Source organism: Malurus melanocephalus, unplaced genomic scaffold, assembly GCF_030028575.1.
Source record: "Malurus melanocephalus ecotype Western Australia unplaced genomic scaffold, MMel_1.1 scaffold_185, whole genome shotgun sequence".
Lineage (NCBI taxonomy): Eukaryota > Metazoa > Chordata > Aves > Passeriformes > Maluridae > Malurus > Malurus melanocephalus.
The window spans coordinates 458,318-472,636 of NW_026623417.1; the positions used below are offsets into that span (position 1 = coordinate 458,318).

The 14,319-nt window shown below is 35.9% G+C and overlaps 1 protein-coding gene across 1 annotated transcript in view; it reads right to left on the reverse strand.

Annotated features, from left to right (window-relative positions):
* The window catches only part of DGKB (diacylglycerol kinase beta), a 327,720-nt gene that overhangs the window by 76,542 nt on the left and 236,859 nt on the right, over window positions 1–14,319 (reverse strand). The window contains exon 21 of the mRNA XM_057373108.1: window positions 1,029–1,119. Within this exon, the coding sequence (XP_057229091.1) occupies window positions 1,029–1,119 (91 nt within the window). The remainder of the gene's footprint in view (window positions 1–1,028; window positions 1,120–14,319) is intronic.

Genomic DNA, 14,319 nt, shown 5'->3' on the forward strand with positions numbered 1-14,319 from the left:
MTTRTATTTTAATCTAGCATGTGAGAAGMATGTTTTCACTTCARARGGAAACATAACAGCAYAACAGGCAAGTGTGGCACTGCTGGTCTTACAGTTTCAGTCTCTGTATTCTTTGCTTCTGTTCTGCTCCCAGGCACATGGGGATCTGCTCCCTTCAGATCATTTCAGACTTCACCTTTCAGGAGGCTTTGACTGGACTCTCACAGCTCCCACCAAACCTCTCTGAGTGCCTCGTGCTACCCTACAAATACTTCATTTACACATGCAGTTCCTCATTACTACTGGAAAGGAAAAGCACAATAATCTTCTTGAGAAATGATTTAATTATTTAACCTAAATTCTCAGGTTTGTATCTTCACTCATTTCTCATTTTTCATGTACTTATTTATAAACATCTGACCTCCAAACAGTCTATGTAATATAGCCACTTATTCTTGCAGCCATCAAAGTGGCAGTGGCACATTATTTTAAATTCCTATTTTGTCTGTAAGTATCCTGTGTCTTTTCAGTTAATGTTCAATGTATAATGGAAAGATGACCCCTTGTGCAGAGAGAAAAGCTATTTAATGAAGGGGAATAATTCAAAATATATATATATATTCTTTAACCTTTATTCAGGAAAGTAAGTACAATTTTAGGGAATTGAGTTTTAAAGGTTATAAAACCTTGGGACCTAGAAATAATAAGATTATATTTTTTTATTTTAATCCTGCAGCAGCTCTCACTCCCTCCAACAGTCTTTCATTTTTCCATCTGACCTAGCCACACTCCCTATTGATTTCTAATGTTATACTTCACCTCTTGACCTTGTCTACTGTATTAAGACTTCACTAATCATCAAACTGAACTTTGTTCCAGTGTGCAGGGCTACACTACAAATAGACACGATAAAAATAATATTTTGGAATATAAGGTCGAAAGGATGTGCACTGCTTTGCCTTGTTGGATTCAGGCACTCTGCACCCTTGCTCCCTGCATTTCAGCCAATAGTGATATTTCAAGGATAAAGGCAACAATTAATTTCTTACTTCTATTTCTACAGATTCATGCAGCTTCTTACAGGTGGCTGAGAAAGTTTCCGAAGTGCCAAATTCAAAATACCAAAATTTGTTCTTCATTCTGAAACAAGAAAAAAAAAGAAAAGAAAAAAAAAAGAAAGATCTTATTCACTATCAATATGTGACAAAAGTGATCATCCTGTCTTCCACTATAAGTAATGGCAAAGGCTTGGGAACATGTGACATCCCATTTGAAATAGATGAGCTCATAATTTTCAAAGCTTAAATGTTGGTGTCAAGTTGGATGATATCCCCTAAAGGGATAACAGGAATGTGTTGAACTGACAGGTTCAAATGTACCTTTGACTTTTCTTTTTCAGTGAGTATCAGAATATTTTTTGTCACTTAACCAGTGACATGCCTCAGAAAAATGTATTGATTTTATTTCATGTCTTACACCTACTATACGATTTCTGATTCACAGTTAACATCTTTATCCTGCAGAGTTGCAGAATGTGCAAGCAGGGCAATCCCATCATGAAGAAGAGCCAAGAAAAAAAAATGCAGCTTGCTTTAAGCTAGTTAAAACTAAAGGCAAATGCCCATAGTGCATGATGACAGATGAGATGCTAGAAGAAAATAAAAATTCCAGATCTAACARTCTTTAGATATTTTGCAGTAGGAGAATTGTATTACCAGGTAATTCACTCACAGACACATTTTAAATGGGCAATGAGACCTGCATCTTGGAGTTCATTAACAGGTTCTACAGGAAAATAAAACTGGATTTAATGCTAGTAAATTGCTTAGTTTATCATGACAGCAGGCAGAATTTACACTTTTTTTCTTTTTAAATACATAAAGACTGCACTTCTGTTTTACCAGATTTATTGCATACTGTTAAATACAATCAGGACGCCAACAGCACCATTTCAAATAAGTATGTGTACTTTTTTTGAACTCTCATGAGTAATTATTATTCTGTAACAAAAAAAAAAAAAGAAGCCAAATAACCACAACAAAAGACACTGAATTAGAATTCATTATTCACACTTAGGAATCAGATATGAACACAGTTTCTCCACTTGTATAAACTACTCTCTGACACAGGCACAACACATTGTGCTTCTAACTTGAAAATGACTGAGTTTTTAAGAGCTAGAAGTGAAGAATAATGAAACATAAATGTAGATGACTGTAAAACATGTCAAAAGTACAAATCCTACCTATAATTATTTTAAATGACATATAAAAGACTACTTAGTTATTGCTAAAATCTACCTTATAACTCTTAAAATCACAAAGTGAGAAGAKGTATTGCATTTCCAGAAACCTGTTCATACAAGAGCTAGCAATTCCTGGTGTAGTATTAGAGGAGTGTAAAGATGTCCAACCTGGCAGGCTACACAAACTTGGGAAGAGTATGGAAATGACACACTTCCAAAGAAAAAATTTACAGGAATTTCCAAAGGTTTTTACACAGAAAATTGGAAAGTGTTTGGAAACTATTTTTGAAGGTCTGCTCTCAGATAAATGGCATTACTCTTGAAGGAGCTGCAACGACTGGAAGGGCTCAGGCCAGATTTAGGTCCAGATTTCTTGAGTCTATGAATGGAAATGATCTGACACATGTTCCTTCTGTACCTGCAGCTTAGTTAGCACACTGCCATACTGACCAGGGATCAAGTGCTCTACTTATGCCAATGTACAGGAAGAAACTTAGAAACCTTTTGTTTCCAAAAGAAATGTGAACTAAGCTCTGAATTTCCATTGGGTGCCTTTGGAAAATCTGGATGCAGCTATTTTGCCGCTGCTTTTTAGCRGGATGATGAATAATCAAAAAAACCAAACAAAMCCCAAACCAAAACAGCCCCATACCAAACAAAGCCCCCCAAACAAACAAACTCCTGCCAAGACAAACCACAAAACCCCAACAAAAACACCAACCAAACAAAAAACCTCAACCAAAACAAAAAAAAAACAACAAGAAAACCTTGATATAATTATTCATAAATAAATTTTGTCATTTCTTTTGATCCTAATATTAAGATAAAAAGCCTTTGTGTCTGCTCTTTTGATAGCTTTTCCTTTTGATATTCAGTTACTTTTACCCCAAATGAAGAATATTCTAYTTTTCTTTATTTAAAAGACTGCTTTAAATTGATTTACTTATTAGTACTCTAAATAATAAACTCTTTGACTTACAGAAAGTTAAAATAGACATACATTTTTTAAGTCATTCAGAATACATTGTSTCAAATTCAGGTATTTTGACTTCAGCCACACAAACCCCAGCACTGTCAATGTACTCAAGGATTACTAGAAAATTCAGATCTATAAATCTAAGCCTTGTAGAATCATATGACAGAAGATTAACTAAATATAACAGGAGAGGTTTTGATTTCTTTTAATTGCAATATAACCTATAAGATTCTATCAGGTYGAAAAATGCATTGTGAGCCTGTCCTCCATTCTTGAGTTGACTAGGTCTCTGTTTTTAGGCACAGAAAGACAACTTATTTGACAGCTTTTCAAACACAAAGATAGATGTAGATACACATAATTTTATGCTTCACTTTAAAACAAKTTACCAATTTCCTTTACAAGCCATGAAATAGATTAAATTCCATGGATTTATTCAAATGCATGATACCTGTTACTGAACAGAGAATTGTATTAGAACTTTTTATAGAGATATAAAACAGAGTTTGACAAAGAACTTCAGAGCAATTATACTGAAATTTCCATAAGTAAGACAAGTCTTATTATCCTAGCAAATATTACAATTTTTCTAATGATAATAAAAAACTCAACCTCTCGGTTCACATCTTCCACTTGCATTCCTGTTTAAAAGACGTAAAGTTCATCTGCTAATCAATGCAGCAGCAAACAGTAGAAGAATCCATTCAGAAGAGTAATGAACTACTCTCATGGCCATTCTAATTTCTTCCACAATGTAAGTAAATTTTAGATTGCTAAACAAATACACACTTAATGACAATTTTGCCACATTTAAACTGTAAGGAACTGAATCAGAGGCTGCTGTCATGTATATTTTCTCTCTCTCCCAGAGGAAATGATTTAGACTTTTCCCAGCTTTTAATAAGAGATGACCAAAAATAAGTTTGAGGTCTGCCTCTTCTTTGCAACACTGGTTTTGTTGGAACMGGAAAGTGAATGGATTATTCTACAGGAAAGGGTTTGGGGTTTTTGGGGTTTTTTTTGTTTTTTTTTTCTTCCATATGCTTCGAAATGTATAGCTAAAGTCTCAACTTTACAATATAAACAAAACATCAATCATGATTAAAGGCTGACCTGTCTTGCTATGGTATTACAGGATGGCAAAATATACAGCCTATAGGTGTAGGAAAGACAAAACAAAATTGTACTTGGAGAACACATACACCTTTTATGTTGGCAATGTTTCCACAATTTCAAGCATTTGTCAATTTTCTGACAAGTGGAATGATCTTCTGTAACAGGGATGAAATAAATTCGCAAGGCAGTTGCGAGAGACTGAAATGGTTAATGACTCAAACAATTGGCCATTTGCAAAAGCAGCAGGTGCTTTGCTGAGGCCAGGTTTGCATCCCCCAGCTGAAGGGGAGGAGGAGATTTGTGGATGTGTGGTGTTGAAACCAAAGAACAGCCAAACCTGCAGAGGGGGTGAGAGCTAGAGGAGGACCACGACAAAGCAGTCTGTTGAGCAACAAGCTGAATTTTGAGCCAAAAATGGGAAGAGGCTGGTAAGRAGCAAATCTTGCCAGGTGGGATAACACTTTTTATCTGCCAATGTCCTCACTTTACGCAACTTGCTCAGGCAAAAAATTCCGGTCCTGGGGAAGTACCAGGACATTCAGACACAGGCCTGAAGGTGTTCACCCTTTCTGATGGGGCATAACTGGCTAAACCAAGCTGACATTACAATGTTGTAATTGTCTTAGAAGTTGTAATGTCTTAGAAGGTGTCATAAGCCATCAAAGATCCCCAAAGCACCCCAAACTCGGTTCTGGGGCCTTCCACTCAAGGAGTGAGCATAATCCACAGTGTTGTGACAGTGTTAAACTTCCACCCCAAGAGAAGTACCTGGGAATTCTCACCTGAACGTATATCAACCCACTGAACTAAACATATCAGAGGCTTTCCCCAACCCCTGACAGACCAAAACTGTGACCATCACTTCAACCAGGCAGCAATCAAAGCTCATCAGTAGATCCACAGGTGGTGATACGTATGTGTATGTGAACATGGGTCATTCATTGTCATTTCACTCTAATCTGCCCCAAGGGATCTGTTAATAAGAACCTCAGTTTACTCTCACCCTCAGGGACAGSTTGYAACAACAGTATAAAAAGSCTAATACTGCCATTTCTTACAACATTTCTCTACCCTGGATAAATATCAGACTTAGAAACTTGGATATGTTTCTTGGAAAAGTTCAGACTGATATTTGGTAATCAAGGCAAAATAATCAAAATAGTCTGTGATATGGGTTTGCTCCATTATCAGTTAATCAGAAACCCCCCTACTGCTAAAACTATTTTATATAACCTTTCTGATTAAGCAATTACAAGGCATGTCATTGAAAAATTGTCCTGTATCTAAATATGGAAATAGTAAATACTTTATTCAACACCTGAAGAGCATCTGTACTTCATTGCAGTAGGAGCACTCTGTCAGAACATGCATAACAATACACCAGTTATGGGCTGCTTAGAAAAGGTCACAATAAAAGAGGAGTACCTTTAACTTAAGTAACAAATTCTTATTCTGGCATTTAGGATCTACACTTGGAGCAAGAGCTTATTGCTACATTTTCAAGYTTGTCACACTTCCTACCACATCCTATTTACACTTCTTATATTTACTATTTAAAAGCATTAATATTTATTTCCACTTGAATTCTGCAGTGTCAAGCTCCAATGACTTCAGCTAAAATTTCTATATCAGAAAATTTCTGACTGTTATTTTTGTAAARTGTCAGCTGAACTACTTTGACCATTTTTGAAAATGACTGGATTAAAAACAAGTGTATTTGCTTACATTAAGAGTGTTGATAACATACACTTTGAACTGTTTTAATACAGCTACACTTTCTGAAGAGAGTTTTTAAATTTAGCATGAGAATGGCCTTGAATCAARAATATGCCTGTAGCCATCTGCGTGAAAATATTTAACCATACTATGAATTAGAACCTACTAGAATTTAACCATACTATGACCACTTGGAAATACACTCTGAAAAGGCTTTATTTTCCATATTCTATGGCAGAGAAACAACAAATTTTCATCTCCAGTTCTGTCAACTTTTATCCTTTAATCTATACTAAATATAGAGATTTTTTTACTCAGCAAAGTACTAGAATTCTTCATTCTTCCAAGGTAAATTCCTTGAAAAGTCCTCTGCCCTGAAGCAACAGGCTTCTAATACAAATCTGTGCAAGCATGTCTGCTCATGGACAAGCAGAACTTGAATTCYTCCAGAAAGTATATTGTTCCCCAAAATATAATCTCTTGGCACTGCTTTCTGAAAATACTTTTTAAAGACTATTCCAATTTTGTTGCAAAAGAAMTTCCTTTGTCAGTGAGTGTCAAGAGTTGATCTCAATCTATATCATAAACTCATAGAGTTTTCAGYATAAAGCTCCCATTCTAAGAACAGCATTCATGAACAACAATGTACAGAATGCAATGAATTTAAAAAAGAAAATTCTATAGAAGGGAAAAAAAAAGCCTTAAAAAGTAGATGCTTATCATCTCATCCACCACAGGTCTGCAAGGTACTCAGAGCCACAGATTCATGCTATGGATTTGAAAGGAACAGGTCTCTCTACCTCCCTTTTCTCCCTTGCTYACTCTTTTGTTCCAAGCAAATGTGGAATAATGTGTAGAACCACCTCTGCAGGGAACCAAAAATACCACAAAAGTGTCCTGAAATGGAGGTATATTTCCACAGAGGAGAAACYGTGAGCAGTACAAAGTGAAAAACTGGTTGACATGTATATGTAAAAAAAGAGGAGGTCATCAGATGATAGAGGAGTCATGAAAGAGAAGAATGAGGAAAAGATAGGAACTTAATTTCAAAATGCATTGAAGTTCTGTAACACTGAAAAAGGTATGATGATAAAATACAGACAAAAATAAAATAATCCTAAAGGACACCTAAGTAAAACCACATATTTCCTAAGTTTGAAAATACAGATAATAAGGTCTAAAAATGAAACTAGGAGTACRAGAAACATCATGATGGGCAAAAAAGCTGAACATCACTTCTAATATTCTGTCACTGACAATGATTATTACCAGAGACCACGGAGGATAGTACAAAACTCCATGTAGTATACAGCTGGGAATAATCCAGTTCTATGGAAGGTTTATTATTTATGATTCCATCAAATTGARAAACTCTACATTCAGATTAGCCACAAAGAAGAATTTATTTACGATGAGGGTGATGGGACACTAGAACAGGTTGCACTGAGGAGCTGGGAATGCCCCATGTCTGGAAGTGTTCARGGCCTGGTTTGATGGAGCTTTGAGCAACTGGTCCAGTGCAGTRTCCCTGCCCAYTGCAGGGGGGTTAGAATAGATGATCTCTAAAGGTCCCTTCCAACCCAAACTATTCTATGATTTTAATTCAATTTGTGGATGCTTACACTATAAAGCAATAAGAAAATAATTCCCAGCCTTTGGGGAAAAAGAAAAAACAAAAAAAACCCCACACTATCTCTTTGGGAAAAAAGAGTTATCAGGGTGTGTCTGAAGTTGCTGCTTTTGGTTTAATGAGTCCCAAACCTGTAAGACATGCATTCAAGAGCAAGTGACAGATGAACTCATCTCTGGGTTGGCTGAATGGCAGGGCCCAGAGACTGATGGCGAACAGTGGCCGAATGCAGCTCTGAATGCAGTGGCCAAGAATGCCAGTGGCACCTTGGCTTGGATTAGGAACAGTGTGGCTAGCAGGACCAGGGAAGCAATKCTTCCCTTGTACTCAGCACTGCTGAGGCCACACCCCATGGCCAGAACTGTGTCCAGTTTTGGGCCCTTTTATTCAGGAAGGACATTGACTTGCTGGATCAAATCCAGGGAAAAGCAATGAAGCTGGTGAAGGGTTTGGAGCACAAATTCTGAGAGAAGGGGCTGAGGCAGCTGGGGATGTTTAAGSAGAGAAAAGGAGGCTCAGGGCAGACCTTATCAGTCTCTACAACTCCCTGAAAGGAGGGTGTAGCTGGGGTCGGGGGAAGGGGGTCGATATATTTTCCCAGGCAAAACATGACAGGACAAGAGGACCTAGTGCCAAGCTGCAGGACATGAGGGAGAATTTGCTCACAGAAATTGGAAAAGCTCATTGGAATGGGCTGCCCAAGGAAGTGGTGCAGTCACTATCCCTGGAGGTGTTTAAGGAATGACTGGGCATGGACTGGTGTTATTACTACAGTCTAGTTGAGAGGGTGGTGTTTGGTCCTAGGTTGGACTCGATAACATGAAGATCTCAGAGGTATTTTTCCAAACTAATTAATTCTATGATTTTGTGATTCTGTGAAGTAAAAAAATATAGCATATTATATATCATAGAGATTGCACTTTGTATTTCTGGTGATAAAAATATGTGTATACATTGGATTTTATCGAATTAAATAGTCAATACCTTATGAAATAAATAGAACTTCAGCTGCTAAAAAATAATGTTTTCTACAATTCAATRAAAAGAATATTTTTACCAGGTCTCTCACAGAAGTTTTCAACAGACAACATATTTTCCATCTTTTCTTACAGTTCATAAATCTATTATCTAGGTAATTTTACACTTAGGTAAAAATGATTTCATTGCAGCACATAATATATATTAATAAGAATGTATGACTTWTTCTAATGTTCTTTTCTTTCTACTTCTGTCTTAACAATCATATAATTCCTGTTCTGCTTTATAATGAATCATACGCAAAGGTAAGGAAATAGCCAGTGGAGATGCACATCCATAAGAGATTTATGTGTGACTGGCATGATTTTAATAGAGACATCTTTGTCAATTTTTTCCTTTTTCCATTATCAACTGTACTTCTGGCAAATCTAAGTGTTAATCTCCTAYGGCACAGAGAATAAGCAGAGACTGTATGGGTAAGTGCAGAAAAAYTAAAATTCTCATAGAGTGGTTCCAGTTTTACACAATAAATAGCATTTTCACATATCATAAAATGATACCATCTATAGCTGAAAAGCTACCCCATAAGCACTTATACCACTGAGTAACACTGTGAGATCATTTTCCATTACATTTATCAGTTCTGTTGCTGAAAATCTGCATTTGACTCCATTTTCTCTCATGCTTTATAGTATGCCCAGTTTTTTCAAAACTCTGCAGTCATGCCAGCTCCAATTCCCATCCTTCCTCCTCACCCATTCAGTTCTACTTCTGTTACAGCTGTGCTGCCACATCTGGCCAAGAAGCCACTCCTGGACCCCTTGCATTGACCATTTTCAGTAACAAACACAAGTCACAAAGAGTTGCAAAAGGGCCTTGCAGTACTTAGTGATTGGGGGATAAAAATGTAGATGGCATTTAATATGGGTAAATTTAAAGTGATGCATATAGAAAAATAACAAAATAATTCTAATTTTACAAACAGTGATTATTTCTCAGTGACAAAGTCTTGGGTTTACAAATAGCTGAATTAAACTTTTTTTCTGCCCAAGCTGATTAACAGAGGGGGAGAGAGGAAACTATTTCTTATCTCAGGTTCCAACTATCCATTTGGATTGAAATATTTGTACAGGCAGTTCAGCTATGATACCAGTCAATTCGCACACTCCAAACAGGTACTGATGTTCCCAAACATCATATGTTGTCTTTATATTTGCAGACAAAAGGTGCAATGAAATCACTGTGCATTGTTTCCTGATTTTGTTAAGCTGCAATCAGAATGTGATTTGTCCAGGTTTCTGAGAGAAATAGTAGCCAGATTGGAAATGCTCCCTCTGCTCTGGCTACCAGGAAAAAAAAAAMAAAWAACAAAAAACAAAAGAGCAACACCAGGTTGATAATTATATCTACAAAGCCACAATCTTATTTGCTATAAAAGCTTTTCTTGTTTTACTAAAGGTGGCACCTTTCTTGTATACCCTCCTCACACTACAGACTCCAGCAGAGTCTACTACTAACATCTGTATGGAGGAGAATCTTATCCTAAAATACAAGTAAAAATTCCCATATGGAAATATAAACAACACACCCTAAAAATGYTGAGATCTTTGGAGCATGAAGAAGACACTATAATGCAGCAGGAACTTCTGAGCTCTACCTCAGGTTGCATCTGCTTTGTGCCAATATGCAGCAAGATGTCCACGAGGAAAAAAAAAAAAAAAAGTATTTTCTCCAGAATTACCCAACTCAACTGAGACAAATTACAGGAGGTTAACCTGCAGCAACTGATACAAAACCTAGCTGTTATAAAACATCATGATACCTGACTGACATAGTTTACAAAATATTTCTCCGTGAAAGAAGGTACTGTTTCTAGTCTSTGATAGTATTACCTGTTTTAAATAAGGAATTCTCATGCTTGCTTTCAAATATATTGTTTTAACAAACTTATTAGTAAGACCAAAAAAATAGTTTTCTCAAAATATTTACTTTGTCTTCATTATAGCTGTGATTTAATCTGTCATTTGGGTCCATTAAATGAACATTCCTGTTACACTTCTTAAATCCTTTGTATCCAGTCACCACCATGAAGATTTCTGCTCTTAACATTTTACTTATTTTTATCCTTGTATTTCTCCTCACTTTCCCAAATTCTGCAGTCTTGGGAGCAGATGCTGAGGCACCAATGACTCATTAATCTCAAGAGGTTTTTTATCATGAACAAAAATAAAGTCTATAAACAGTTCCACATTAACCAGCCTTGGTCGTACTAGAGAAACAACAAAGCTTTAAAAAAAAAAAAAAAAAGCCAAAAAGCAAAAAAGCCCTCTGTATTTATTAGACTATACATACTATCTCAGAGCAAGGACACAGACCTCCACATTTCATCTTTTTATTATGTCAGACAAGTAAAACAATATTTCTTTCCCTTACTCATTAATATGGATATGTAAAAAGACAGACATGACACTAACTACACTGAGTAGCACTTACAAGATAGTTCAGAGGTTCAKGGACAGTTTTGAAGGAGGAAATCCTCATTGGCTGCTTCACATGCAAAACYGTAGCTTTGTTTTGGAAAACAAACAAATTAACAATCATAAAAACCAGTTTTGTTTCTCTGTAAAGCAGGTGATGATATATAATTAAATAATCCTTYTCTCTAGCCCATACTTCGTTTCACTGAAAAGCTGAAGTATCTCAATGCTTCTATTCAATTCTTGCCAAATAAATCCTTTTCTATGACCATAAAGTACTTGAAACACCATGCTTTACACCACTCCTAAGTAGGACACAATGAGAAGATTTAGTGAAAAGAAAAAAAAAAGAAAAAAGAAAAAAGAAAGAAAAAAGAAGTAAACAATCAAAAAAAAAAAAGAAAAAAGAAAAAAGAAAGAAAAAAGAAGTAAACAATCAAATGCTATAAGGCAAACAACGATGAGCTCTTCTGTGAACAGACAGGAGAAAATCAGACTATGTAGGAGAAGATCATTGACTAAATCTTGCTCCTTACTATCCCTCCAGATATCTTTAAACCTTACAGGACTGGGTACAGACTCTGCCTGCCTGAATGAGATTCAGAGGAGTTTAAAATTAATTTATCTACTGAAAGACCTGGTGTATGAATTTAGGAAGCCTCACCCTAAGTTTCATTGTCTCATGATTCCACCTCTATGGGAACACCACTTCTAAGAAGGACATGGCTTRCCTGGGGTTTAGTTTAACACCACACTTCAGAATGTCAAAGCATTTCTCTGCCTGTTACACTGTATTTCCACCCAAATATTTCCACTGTATTTCCATTGTATTTCCACCAATAGACAAAAGATGTCTACTGAATGAGATTGAAGGTGTTTGATTCACTAGGCCTGAGTAAGCAGAAATGCTTTCCATGCTTCATTGAGAGAAATAACTGGTTCTCCACTGACTGTAGTGAGAGCACTGAAATCTAGTTCATATGGAGGTAGACACTTTAGTCCTAGATTATGCTCTCTAATCTCAAACTGAAAACCTATTTTGTTCAAAAACACTTCACCCAGATAGAAGATTGTCTTGCYAAGCCCTACAAGATAAACAAAGTCTCATTATTTCTCACTTTACTTGCTAAAAGAGAATTTACAGGACATATCCTTGCAAGTATTTAGGCAGGACAAAGCATCTAAGCACTCTTACATMTATGAATTTTAGTAACTTACCCCACAAGAATCCAAGATCTGAACCCAATYCACCTGTGTTCCCTGTAGCACATTAAATGCAAAAGGCAACATAAACTGTCCCATCTCTCTATTCTSTAGGAATTTTTAAATAGGCATATAACCTGATCATTCAGGAGAGAACAGGCAGGTGAGACAGGTAGGCTAAGCTTCACTCTCTTTGTGAAACAAAAGTTCATAGTTATTAAATAACAGTACCTTACTTTCTAATTTTTAGAGTAGGATGGTATGAGTTTTGCTTTTAAATGGCCACTTATTTTTTTAAAAACCTGAAAATATTACGATTAATGCTATATTTGTGACTCTATATTTTTAGGCAAMTTTTTTTCCCCTGAAGATTGAACGCAGTCATCAGCTGTGGTTAAAAATGCTGTTCTGTAAATGTGCAGAGACTTCAGAATGCATTTTTAGTGTGACAGAAGGTCTTTACTTAGTAGAAAACAGGACTTAGCATTGAAAATGCACATGGTAGCTGTATAAATAATAAATTCTACTACTATAATTACTTACTGTCTTATCCTTCACAATAAAAATTTAGAAAACTTTCTACATTGAACAGCACCTGAAAGGACAAGGCAGGTTGCCAGGCAGAGAGTAAAGAAGAAGGAAGAASAGAAGTGGTTTTGATCCTCTGTATAAAGCTTTGTGACCAAGGATCGTTCCTCCAAAAACTGTGTTGGATTATCAGCAAATAACATTTATGTACCCAACTCTCATTTCACTTCTTACATGGCTGTAGTGAGAGCATTTATTCTTTAATCCCTGAACTCCATTAAAATTCAAAATACATGCCAACAAGAAGAAATCGATTAATTTTTCTCAAGTATTCTTGAAATAAACCTGTAAAATGGTTTCCTACATGCCTTTCATGGAATGTCCTTGTGATTATAGACATTTCACTTTGAAGAAATCTATRCAGACTCTTTTGACAGGAATATACACAAAGATCCTTTAAGAAATCTGCCTTTCTAATTTTTTTTATAATCATATGCTACAAGAATCATAAATTTAGCACCAYTGCATAGTTGGATTCTTTTCTGCAGCCAGAGAATTGGTGAGGAATCAACCTTTATGGGTGATAACTCTAAGCTATCAAGCCTAGTAATTAGACCTGTGCTTCTGCCTAAATTATATTTGTCTAGTTCAGTGCCTTCAGTTTTACTTYTTACACTGCAGCTCCATATTGCATTTCTAATCATTACTTCACCCCAGCTTTTTAAAATCTCACACAGCTCCATGCTACCAGCTGTTGTTTTCTTTCCTAATGCACTTCACTTGCAAGGAAAAAAAACAAAAAACCCTAAACCCAACAAAAACCTCCCAGATTTAGATTTCTTTGAACCTCATCCTTACTCACTGCTTTTCAGCTCCTGAAATAAATGGAACTAATCATTCTGTGCTTTAAATTCAATAATACTTTAGGACTCAAACTTATAAGGAAATTAAACATGGTAAATGACAATACTGTCATTTGGGGGCATGGATCTGATTTCTTCAAATTTGCATCATTTKGACTCTGTTTCAGCATAAAACTTCATAATTTTTGGTGAGATAATACTTTTATAGCTAACTAACTAAGCCAGATCAACCAACCCTTAAATATAAGTAAAAATATATCTAATAGATAATTCATTCTAGTTCAATCATTCTAGATTGACTTTAAAAACTGTCGACAAAAATCAACTTCAAATGATAAAATAAACAGAAAAGCTTATATTAAACCGGCACTTTTTTTTTTTTATCACTTCATGTTATTTGACGGAAAACATCAGCTGCACAGCTTTTGTTAATATACATGCACAGTCTTTTCTGAAGTGTGARTACTCAGTAAGGAAATAAAAATTATCAACACATAAAATGCTGTATCACAGAGTTTGCTGTAGTTACAGGAGAACTGCAGGTAACACTTCCAGTGACACTTGTATAAATCTCACATAAATTAGCTTGCAGGCTTGTCTTCCTTTCA